Source organism: Rhinichthys klamathensis, unplaced genomic scaffold (genome assembly GCF_029890125.1).
Source record: "Rhinichthys klamathensis goyatoka isolate OS25496 unplaced genomic scaffold, OSU_Roscu_1.1 h1tg000799l_1, whole genome shotgun sequence".
In the NCBI taxonomy this organism is placed as follows: domain Eukaryota; kingdom Metazoa; phylum Chordata; class Actinopteri; order Cypriniformes; family Leuciscidae; genus Rhinichthys; species Rhinichthys klamathensis.
The window spans coordinates 640713-653109 of NW_026607192.1; the positions used below are offsets into that span (position 1 = coordinate 640713).

Here is a 12397-nt window from a genome sequence, read left to right on the forward strand (position 1 = left end):
ATATTAGTGAGAAAATATTTTAGTTTGTCTTATATTTTTTTTTTTATTAGATCAGATAATATTTTAAGCTGTTATATGGTCATGTTACAATGAACCCCACCCATAGGGGCATGTTGTCACATTTCACTTCCATTCTTTCAGGGTAAATCAAGAAAAAAAAGTATACATTTACATTTAATAATTTAGCAGACACTTTTATCCAAAGCGACTTACAAATGAGGAGAACAATAGTTAAACTAGCAATAGGACAAAAATATGTGAGTTGAGTTGAATTGAGTTGAGTTGAGTTGGTGGATCAAGTGTTGCTGAAAAAGATGCGTCTTCAACCGTTTCTTGAAAATGGCCACAGACTCGGCAGCTCTGGTTTAGTTGGGTAGGTCGTTCCACCAGCAGGGAAACAGACATGGTAAAGGTCCAAGAAAGAGATTTTCTGCCTCTTTGAGATGCACCACAAGACGACGTTCACTTGCAGAGCGCAAGTTTCTTGATGGCACATAAGTCTGAGTTTAGGTAAAAGGGAGCAGAGCCAGTGTTGTTCTGTAGGCAAACGTCAGTGACTTGACTTTGACTTCATACTAGACATGTAATTAATGTGGGGAAAAAAAAATAACAGACTACTCTGAACACTGTAGGTTTACACAAATTGAGAAAGTCAAAAAGCGTTAGGTGTAAGATTGTAAATGTAAGATTTATATATTTGAATTGCATATAAAATTTCCATCCATTTGGATCACATCATTTGAACATAAACAAATTAATAAACTGAATGTGATTCATAAATGAAACGGGTAAGATTAATAACTAAATTTCATGTGTTTTAAATACACAATAACCAGGTGTATATTTATCATCATTAAATCCAGTTTTGGAGAGGGATTTTACCCCGGATTTTACCCGAATCCAGTTTTTACCCAGGGCCCGAGGCCCCTGCCTCTCGGCCCTGGGTACTCGGTACTCTTTTCCCCCCCGCTACCACGCCCCTGTCTATATGTATATATATTCGTTCACTTGCGCTTGCGCTCTGCAAGTGAACATCGTCTTGTGGTGCATCTCAAAGAGGCAGAAAATCTCTTTCTTGGACCTTTACCATGTCTGTTTCCCTGCTGGTGGAACGACCTACCCAACTTAACCAGAGCTGCCAAGTCTGTGGCCATTTTCAAGAAACGGTTGAAGACGCATCTTTTTCAGCAATATATATATATATATATATATATATATATATAGTACCATTGAAGCAGTGTTGAAGTTAATGAGATAATTCAGTGATTGAGCATTAGTGATGAACACCCGCTGTTAACAAGAAGAATCACTGAAGGAAAGAGAAACAAGAAGAGAAAAAAGAGAAACACAAGAACATAAACTACAACTGGTTTCCAGCCAAAGCTTTAGATGAAATCAACTGAAGATAAAAGAAGACATGAAGGCCCGGTTTACGCCTGGTATTAAAAACTGTTTAGGTCGATCAGATCACAATGCCAATACATGCAAACGGGGTCTAAAATGTGTTGAGCTTGTCCACTATCCATCACTTCCAGAGGGAGTTGAAAACACATTTGCTTTCATAGTGTAAACGCTCATGTGATCGAATGTGTTTGAACAGCCACAAAATACCATGTCTCTGCTTACTGACCTAATGCGTAATCCGACAGGATTTAAACTGTCGGCTGAAGACCCAAGTTTGGTTTGAGGATGAAAAATATATTAATGTATTAATCACAATGTTCCCTCACCATTCCTGATTGCTAACACACACACTCACAGCGTTCGGCTGGTCTTGCGGCTTTCAGAGCAGAAACTAAAGCTGCTGCTCTCCGTGTTTTTCTGTCGTCTCCGGGCACGCGTTCATGTGTAAATTTCACAAGCATATTTTGTCCATTATCAAAAGATCTGGAAAAAAAAACCCATACATTTAGCCACCCATAGACCCTCCTCTCGAAGAAATCAGGTCAGAAGTGGTTGAAAGTGGACAAAAGAGACACCAAATTTATTAAATATTAATTTGGTTATTTGATATGTCCTTTTGGAGTCTTCAAGTGTGCCTTCTTTGGTAAAGACTAGCAGGAAATACAGTTTTGAGTGGATAATTACCCAGCCAGCACAGCCATGTGGGGCCCACATGGGTTAGACCTGGGCTATCTAACTGGGACCGAGACAGTTTTGCTCCCGGTTTCCATGTAGGCCCCACATGGGTTTGCCCAGATGAAATGAATACTGCTCAGTGTGCACACTATAGGCTGTTAAATGTAACACTGACCAGTGTTGGAGTTAATGAGATAATTAAGTGATTGAATAATGATTGAGCATTATTGAAGACACCTGATGTTAACAAGCAGAATCACTGAAGGAGAAAATCACAAATTGTAAGCCACCGGTATGGCGATCAGCGTTTGCTTTAGTTGGACTCTTGACCCTTAGACTGTCACTTTAAATTTTGTTTGTCTGCTGTTATTGATTTATAACAGTCAAATGAACAAAGAAAAGTGTGATCTTATAGTGTTGGTTATGTTTAGGCATAATCATGCTGTGATCTGATAAATGAAACTTATTGAGATGGTTCAACTTCTGGTTCAACTTGTTAGCAACAGCTTTGTGATTCCACAGCATATGATTATCAGTATTTTTTTTAATCCAAAATATTTAATAAACATTGTTCTGATCAAAACACTTTCAAATGAATTTATTAAGAAACACAGACATCAAGATTCAGTCTGTGAATCTCAACAATGGTGACAATAATAATGCATGTTGCAGTGGCTGCCACCAATCACAACTCATTACTGGCTCCCATCATGCATTGCGGTATGAATAAATTATGATCTGAATTGTCTATGTAATTTACTTTTCCTAATTGAATATTCTGCTCGTCACCATTATTGAGATGCATTGACTGAATCTTGACGTCTGGGTGTGCCTAAAAGAAAGATTTTTTTTTGAAAACAACTTTTAAGAAATCCTTTATATTATATCTAAAATTCTGGATATTTATGCAGAATCACAGTTATGCTGTAACCAACAGCATAAATCACTAAACATAAGGTTAAAATGATGACATAAATTTCATAATATAACCAACACCATTACATAACTTTTTTTTTTTTTTTTTTTTTTTTTTTTTTTTTTGTTCTTCTGGCAGTTATAAGTCAGAAACAACAGCCAAACAAAATCTAAAGTTAATAACATAAGGGTCAAGAGCCCAACTAAAGCAAACAATGATCGCCATAACGGTGGCTTACAATTTTCTCCTTCAGTGATTCTGCTTTAGGTGTCTTCAATAATCTTCAATCATATTCAATCACTTAATTATCTCATTAACTCCAACACTGATCAGTGTTACATTTAACAGCCTGTAGTGTGCACACTGAGCAGTGTTCATTTCATCTGGGCAAACCCATGTGGGGCCTACATGGAAACCGGGAGCAAAACTGGCTGGGTCCCAGTTAGATAGCCCACGTCAAACCCATGTGGGCCCCACATGGCTGTGCTGGCTGGGAACCCTTCAATCTGATGATTTATTTAAATTATATATTTATTAATTCATCCATTAGCAGAATCAGATAGAGCAGTGGTTTTCTGTTTCTGATACAACCAGTTTAACTGGTAAAATCCTTATACAGTTCATTTCATCAAGATTAAAGAAGAACAGATAAACTGTGTCAGTGAAGGTGGTTGTGAATGTGTGTACATGTGTGTTAGTTACAGGATCAGAGAATGACACCGTTCCTCTGTCATAGTCCAGATCAACTCTCACACGCTCAAGATACTGTTCTACATGAAAACCAAACCGCTCACACAGTCCAATCTCATCATACTCCACACTCCAGACATCAGTGTTGAAGAAAACACCTCCCTTCCTCTGGTTTGATGCTGTAGTTACTCCAAGACTCCAGCATTGACTATCTTTAACCTCCACATCCCAGCAGTGTGTTCCTCTGCTTTTAAACGAACAAAAATATTTTTATTCTAGCTTCATGCATTCTTCTTTAAGCAACACTTGAATGTGGGTAAGTTTCATAAAAAAAAGCAACATTGAGCAAAAAAGCTGAGAAAATCCTGTTTTTGTCAAATATGTCTAGATCAGAATCAGAACGATGATCAAAACACAGATGGAGTAGATTGAGTCCATCAACACCCCTAAAGCTTCACAGTCCTATACCGTCCTGGGTCGATGTTACCGCTACAGCTACCGCAATGTCTTACCTGGAGATTCAACCACCAGATAACAAAATATGTCTGGAAACGAGCTCCGGCCATTTGGTTGGGTCATTGACCCAGTTTTTAATTAAATAAGGGCAATCATAACCCATTGCAGTTAATTTTGCAATGTACCGTTGCCGGTCGGCAGGCGTCAATGACGACATTTTTGTCATTCAAATACACACAATGTTCACGATGTTCGCTGTGTTCCCCCCGCGGTGTTTTGACAACTTCATTAAGTTTTGTTTTGTAGAAAGCCTTTCTTTAAAGTGAATTTCGTTTTGTAAATTTTAATAAATTTTTCATCAACCAATTGCCTGGATATAATAAATAAGAGGCAAATATAGCAGACAATATAATCATGACATGGAGGCTCTGGCGCGATTGCATTGCACGTGAACCAGAGCACATCTCATTATAAATTAACCGAAACTCAGCTTATGACTCTCAGACATGAGGAACTATAGAAAGCTTGAAATGTCGCAACAATTCAAAACGAAAAGAAATAGCTACTCTCTACTCTACGCCTACTCTCTGATTATGTAATCCATTAGGCCTATGTATATTTTTTCTTTATAGGTGCGTTTACTACGGAGATGGCGATCGTCAACTTCATCTTTGCAACCAAGACTGACGCAGAAAACACTAGTTTATTAAAAAAAAAATCAATGCACGCCTCACCGGATTTACAAATCCACATCTTGATTGTTCCACGCACACACAGCCTATTATGTTGAAATAATGAGATATTAGGCCTATGTTGAAAAAAACATTATAAATAAAAATAATAAATCCTTAAGAATAGGCTATTTGATTGAATGCTGAATGTTGTGCTTGTTCAATTTAATACAATTAAACTTTAATTGTGATAATTAAAATAATTGAATATTGAATGGCCAATTTTTGCTCATTTAAATAAAAGTGTATATATATATATATATATAAAATTGCGCAGCTCTCCCTGTCAATGATCTAGCACCCCCTCAGCACCTGCGTTAAAAATTCTCTGGCGCCGCCCGTTTTTTACATATGCATACATATGTTTTTGTTCATTGGTTGATTGTTTGAAGGTTCACAGGTGTCCCTTGTCTTGTCATTAGTCCTGTGTGTATTTAAGCCCTGTGTTTCAGTCTGTTCCTTGTCTTTCGTTTAAGTTACTACATGTGTGGTTGTTCCGTTCACGAGTCTTGAGTTTGTTTTGTAGTTTTGAGTTCATTTATTAAAGTAATACTGGACTTGGATCCTGCCTTCGTCTCTGCTTCAACTGCGTTGTAACACTATCACTTGTTTCTGCCGTCTTCTACTACTGTGTTTTGATCAGATGATTCAATACTCGTTCAGAATATGTGTAATAGCGCCCCCTCCCGTATAACAGTGAAAACATGGAAAGCTGGAAAATTCGAGTAGTATGAAGCTGCAGACTCGGAGACCTGCATCTACAGTCCCCCTGCACCCAGAGTCCCGCATTCTCAGACCCCTCGTTTTTCGAGACAGCGCCTCCTATCAAATTGTATCGGATAAACATGTGAAGAACTTAAGCCAAAACGTGAGTAGGCTATCTTCAATTTTATTTAGCGAATCGTAGTAGCCTACTCTTTTGATTTATTTTTTAATAAAACTAATTTAGCTCATCGATACAACATATGAATAGTCTATTTAATATTTGTAAAGATAGTTTGTAACAAGATTTGAGCCGTTAATGTATGTTTTTTCGCCCTCTTCCCCCCGAAAATATTTTGATAGCTAACGTTAGCCTTTAACCTTGGACTTTTTGTAGATATGTCATAAATGCTGCAGTGATTTTCACTGCCCATTTTGTGCCCCCATATATTTCAAACCCACAAAGTTGTCCAAAGTTCAAAAACATCTCAAGGGACACTTCAACAGAGCAGTGCAACATGAAGGTAACATTTGCAAACATCTTTTTTCTTTTTTTTTCTTTCTTTTTGAAACATCATAAGACATGTGCTATCGGGCCTATACTGTTGTAGGCTATTCCAGGGTACATACATCGATGGAGTCGCCCCTGCCGAACCCAGCAACATATCATTTAATGATTATGCAAAGCGACTTATAAATTAGTTTTTTTTAATGGAATTGAAGACGAAAAGTAAAGTCACGAACACAGTTTTTTCTTCATTTTTTCTTTACAGCAAGATGATGTTTAGGTGATCATTAAATAAAGTACAGAATTGTTTATTATTGGTGTTTTGTCTATTCTGATTTGTTTTGCTTCGCATTCAAAATATCAAAAAACAGATTTTGTAATGTTAGCATGGTAATGTTAATTAGACCATTATAAAAATTGGAATTTGAATAAAAAAAAAAATAATAAAAAAACATTGTAGCAATATAATATCACATACTATTTTTCAGAAGATAGTTCAATCTGTAATTGTATCCCTTCCATCGCAATGATTTTTTTTTTGGCACATGCATTAAGCAGGATCATTTATTTGGAGACCGTAATATTGCATCCTATTGTTTTTAATTGCATTTGGATAAGCGTGCGCTGTACTCTGTGTGCAGGAGGCGCTGTGTTCGAAAAACGAGGGGTCTGAGAATGCGGGACTCTCGGTGGGGGACTGTAGATGCAGGCTCCGAGTCTGCAGCTTCATAATATTGGAAAATTCCGTGTTTGGTGGGGAAGAGCTAATACACTTTGAACTTTTTCACACAAAAGTAAAAATTAAAGATATATTTTTGATAGACCCTTTTTTGGTTCTGAATATTTTTTTTCAGTGAGCGGACGACTTCAGCTTTGTTTACAATAACTTCCATGCACCTGAGAATACGTTTTTTTTTTTTTTTTTGAGCACATACAACTTCTTTTGAATTTCTAGTGCGTGTGTGTGTGTGTGTAAGAGCACAGATCTTCAGCAGACTCACTGTTTTGGACGATGTCCTGCATCTTCTTCCAGACTCCGAACGGCAGGTTGCCCAAGTATCGTGACACATGAATCAAAGCTCCAGAAGCCATCTGTGGATCCGGCTGTGAGATCTGGACTCTGGAGGAACATTCAGGAGTCAGAACTGCAGTGGATCAGAACCAGAGAGACCAGAGACACCAGCAGATCACTCACCTTTCCATTGAGACTGGAAACTCCTGCAGAACAAACACACCATTTATCATCAAGAACTCAATCAATCAATCAATCAATCAATCAATCAATCAATGATGTGAAATCAGACCTTAAGAAAGCAGACGTCATTGGCTTTCATCATCTCCTCCATGTCTTTGATTGTGTGTGAAAGATCTGAGATGTGTGTGTTCATCTCCTCCAGCTTTTCCTTCATCATCTGCTTCTTCTGCTCCTCTTCCTCCTTCAGTGCAGTGATTGTAGCTTCTTCTTCATCTCTGAAACTGATGAAGCTTCTCAAACTGCTGTTTAATCTGACGCTCCGTGTGCTCAGCTTGAGACTGAAATCACATCACAAGTACTAGTAATGTTGTAGATGCTCTGTCTTTTGGATAAAACTATCATTATACTATTATTATCAGTGTTGAAAATAGTTATTTACATTTATGTTTTAGGATTGTTTGATAAATGGAAAGTTCAAAAGAACAGCATTTATCTGAAATAGAAATCTTTTGTAACATTAAACCGTTCAAAAGTTTGGGGTCAGTAATAATTTTTATTTTATTTTTTGGGGGAAATAAATAAAATAAATATATACTTTTATTAATCAAGAAAGAAATGAATTGATCAAAAGTTACAGTAAATATATTTATAATGTTACAAAAGATTATTATTTAAAAAAAATGCTGTTATTTTGAACTTTCCATTCATCAAAGAATAGACTGGAGTAATGATGCTAAAAATTCAGCTTTGATCACAGGAATGCATTACATTTTAAAATATACACTACCGTTCAAAAGTTTGGGGTCAGTGAGAATTTTATTTTTATTTTTTGGAGGAAAGAAATCAATACTTTTATTTATCAAGGAATAATTAATTTGATCGAAAGTGACAGTAAAGACATTTATAATGTTACAAAAGTCTTTTGAACTTCCTATTCATCAAAGAATCCTAAAAAAAAAAAAAAAAAAACTGTACAACTGACAGACCAACAACTGTTTCAACATTGATAATAATAATAAATGTTTCTTGAGCATCAACTCCATATTATACTGATTTGTGAAGGATCATTTGACACTGAAGACACTGACACTGGTGATGCTGAAAATTCAGCTTTGATCACAGGAATAAATTACACTTTACTATATATTCACACAGAAAACAGCTGATTTACACTGGAATAATATTTAATACTATAACTGATTTTTGTTGTATTTTTAATCAAATAAGCGCAGCCATGGTTAGCAGAAGAGAATTCTTTTAAAAGTATTTAAAATCGTACCGACCCCAAACTTTTGAACGGTAGTGTATTTAAATAGAAAACAGGTTATTTTAAATGGTCATAATAACTAACAATATTAATGTTTTTTTGTTGTTGTTGTATTTTTAATCAATCTTAATTTTTGAATGGCAGTGCATATATACATATAAATACATTTAGACCACTTAACTTCGTGATTGCTATCAGGATGTGAAGAGACTTTTAACCAGCATATCAAAAAATGTTTATGGAAATCACCCTACCTTTAATTTGATCCTGTGTTTATGATCATTACAATAAATGGTTTTTAATTTGCATAACAGTAGATGCGTTTCCATTACCCTTAAAATTGCGCAAATTGAAAATATGCCCACAGTGGAAATACCTCAATTTCGCAAATATATCGCAAAAATGTTTTTACGTTTGCATCAGGTGGTTTTTCAGGCAATTTGAAAACTTTGATCAGTGTTCCGTTTGCTTGGGATCTTGGACCTTCTATATTCATTATGATCTAGCCATATCAGAACTGTGATAAATGAAAACATTTGTTAAACCGATGGCAAGCTAGAATATAAGATAATTGGCTAATTTTAAGTTAGTCAAACTATACTATCGTTAGTGTTATTTAAGCATAAGTATTTATCTTCGTTAAAATTCATAATTATTTGCAGATGGATATTTCACAATAGTAAAGCAGCTGCTGAGATTTATCTTTGAATTATGTAACATCATCTTGTAAACATCACCTAATGATGCTCAGACATCAATACTCAACATATACAAAACACAACAATGGTGACACTCAAACTCTGAACATTATAATAAACAAACAACACAAACTGCTAAAGTGAAACAAAAATAAGTTCAGCAACACAGATAAAACCAACAAGAATCAAGAAACTCCACAGCTTAATCTATTCATGCCGCACTGCATGCTGGGTACCTTCATAGTACATATGCGCAGTACTGTAGAAATACAATATGATAGGAACCGGCTTTACTGACAAGATGCGCATAACAATATCGTGCGATATATCGCCCAGCCCTAAACACAATGTCCTTATTCACTATGTGTGTGTGTGTGGAGAGAGAGAGAGTAGGCCTACATTAGATCTTATTAAATCATATGCTCATTTGATATTTTATTGTCACACTTTAACCTCCTGAGACGGTCAGGGGATCTCTGGATAATCCGTAATTCGTTTGTAATTATAAAACGAAAATACCGTTTTTCTGTTTTTTGTTTCAAAACGAGAAACCAAATAACCGTTTTTGGTGTCAAAATCAAAAAACGAAAAACCAATTAAAAACGGTCCGTTTTTCGTTTTTGGCGATCATTTTTATCGTTATTCCTTTTTGAACAAACAATGAAGAGAGTCTTTGAACTTCCGTCTAGTCGTTTTTCGTTTATAAACAAAAAAACGGAAGTCACGTGGTCTATTCCTTATTTGGAAGCGAAAGTAACCGGTAACACTTTCAAAATAAAAGTAACTATAGTTAGCGAGGTGATTGTAGACTAAAACTGAACTAATATAACATTTTTTAGTACAACTAAAGTAGCACTGGTTGTGAAAAAAAACACTTTAGTTAACTGAAATAAAAATTAAAACTAATAAAATAATAACTCTTAATAAAATTAAACATTTGTAAGACCATTGGTGACCTCTGTAACTTCAGATTAAGACAAGTGAACTTATTTTATATGTAGCTTAGGATAGCAGGTAGCCTATTTATTTATAAGTTTCTATTATTTAATTCACATTTTAGTTTTGTAACATATTTATGACATCAAGCAACAAAGGTTTGACCTTTTGACCTTTTCACCTGCCTTCCAGCTCCTATTTCTATGGCACTATATCTGCTAAACACTCTCAGCTTCCACCATCTACTGTTACCCCTTCTGTGTCAAAACAAAACTCTTCCAAAACAAATCTATAAAGTTGTATACTTTTTATTTTCCTTTGCATTTTTCTCCAGTGTAATATACTTATTATGTTAGTTAAGTAGATTAAATATTTGTTATGCAGCTTGTAGTTCTCATTAGTTATGTAGACCTACTTGTGTGTGAAACCTAGCATTACTCAGTCAAAAATGATCTCTAGCTCTGGGACTTTCAGATCTTTTAATGCTTTTTTGGGTTTAATTCTGTTTGATGAACCACCAGGGAAAGGCAGTGCTCTGTACTCTTGGTACTTGTGTAAAGTAAAATAAAAGTGAAGTTAAATCATTTAGTTTTTCTCCCTGGTACTCATGTCAGGGCCTCCCAGATTTCCCCAATACCTGGAGGATGTGAGCCTGTGCACTGTGTGCAGGGTTTAAGGACTGATGATAGTAGCAAGACTGGCCCCAGTCACCTACCATCACTCTCTCTTCAAATAAATGCTGGACTGGCAGGACAAAGCAGTACACCACTCCTTCCTCCGGCACCATAAAAGGGCCTTGTTGTCACTTTCAGATATTTACATCATGTTTTATGGTAAGCCACATCTTTGAATTGTGGCACTACTTTTGTGGAATTGGATATTGAAATAAGTGTATACTAAGACTAATTGTGACTTTGGTGCTACAAGTGCGGCAGCAGTGTCACTAGTAATGCTTCTGTTGGAAATAGTGGGACAAAAGTGCCACTAAATGGAGTGTAATGGAAACTGTTAAAAAGAGTGACCAGGCCACAAATTAGTGGTTGATTTTCCTTTATCACCAGCCCAACAAACAATACTACTATTATGTTTATGGTTAAAATTGAACATTCACCCAAACAAATTTAATTTTTTTTTAGTTGTCACAGGTAGAACTATTCTTTATGCTTTTCATTAAGTTATTTATTTGAATGTATTGTTGTTATTCTTGTTCTCATGGCTGTGCTGTGTTTATTTAATTTGCTTGACTGTTTCTTCTTTTGATTCTCCCTCAGTTGTTTTCTTATGTTAGCTGTTTATTGCTGTTATTTGGCTGGTTGTCTGGTTTCACACACAAGTAGGTCTATATAACTAATGAGAAATACAAGCTGCATAAAAAATATTTAATCTACTTAACTAACATAATAAGTAGGCTATATTACACTGGAGAAAAATGCAAAGGAAAATAAAAAGTATACAACTTTATAGATTTGTTTTGGAAGAGTTTTGTTTTGACACAGAAGGGGTAACAGTAGATGGTGGAAGCTGAGAGTGTTTAGCAGATATAGTGCCATAGAAAGAGGAGCTGGGAGGCAGGTGAAGTTCTGCACACCCTTCAAACTCAGTGATTAGCTTCTGTTGGTAGCGGTGCTTGCCTTCTCTTTGATATAAACACAAGTCAAAAGGTCAAACCCTTGTTGCCTGTTGTCCCACAGAAAGAGTCGGTGCACAGAAGGGGTTAGAAAGACCTCTGCTGGTTGAGCTTCCACATAGCAATAAGGGCTATAAATATGTTACAAAACTAAAATGTGAATTAAATAATAGAAACTTATAAATAAATAGGCTACCTGCTATCCTAAGCTACATATAAAATGAGTTCACTAGTCTTAATCTGAAGTTACAGGTTACCAATGGTCTTACAAATGTTTAATTCTCCCTAACAGCCAGAGTTATTATTTTATTATTTTAAATTTTTATTTCAGTTAACTAAAGTGTTTTTTTCACACCCAGTGCTACTTTAGTTGTACTAAAAAACGTTATATTAGTTCAGTTTTAGTCTACAATCACATCGCTAACTATAGTTAGCCAACTTTTATTTTGAAAGTGTTTCCGGTTACTTTCGCTTCCAAAAAAGGAATAGACCACGTGACTTCCGTTTTTGGTTTATAAACGAAAAACGAATAGACTGAAGTTTAAAGACTCTCTTCATTCTTTGTTCAAAAAGGAATAACGATAAAATGATC

At 35.6% G+C, this 12397-nt stretch overlaps 1 protein-coding gene across 1 annotated transcript; it reads right to left on the reverse strand.

Moving 5' to 3' along the window:
- Positions 1–1293: 1293 nt before the first annotated feature.
- Positions 1294–11925, reverse strand: LOC130077994 (E3 ubiquitin-protein ligase TRIM35-like). Its single transcript, XM_056243436.1, has 6 exons — positions 11903–11925; positions 11671–11814; positions 7387–7615; positions 7278–7300; positions 7065–7202; positions 1294–1309 (listed from the first exon to the last, which is right to left on the reverse strand). The coding sequence occupies exons 1-6, from the start codon at positions 11923–11925 to the stop codon at positions 1294–1296; spliced, it is 573 nt and encodes a 190-aa protein (XP_056099411.1).
- Between the last annotated feature and the right edge of the window lie 472 nt (positions 11926–12397).

Bases quoted from the DNA above. Each gene is read 5' to 3' on its own strand.
- LOC130077994 (XM_056243436.1), bottom strand. From the start codon at position 11,925: ATGTGGAAGCTCAACCAGCAGAG. The intron at 11,815-11,902 runs GTCTTTCTAACC...TTTATATCAAAG, and splicing joins TGGAAGCTCAACCAGCAGAG to AGAAGGCAAGCACCGCTACC. The intron at 7,616-11,670 runs GTCAAAACAAAA...ATGTGATTTCAG, and splicing joins TCTACTGTTACCCCTTCTGT to TCTCAAGCTGAGCACACGGA.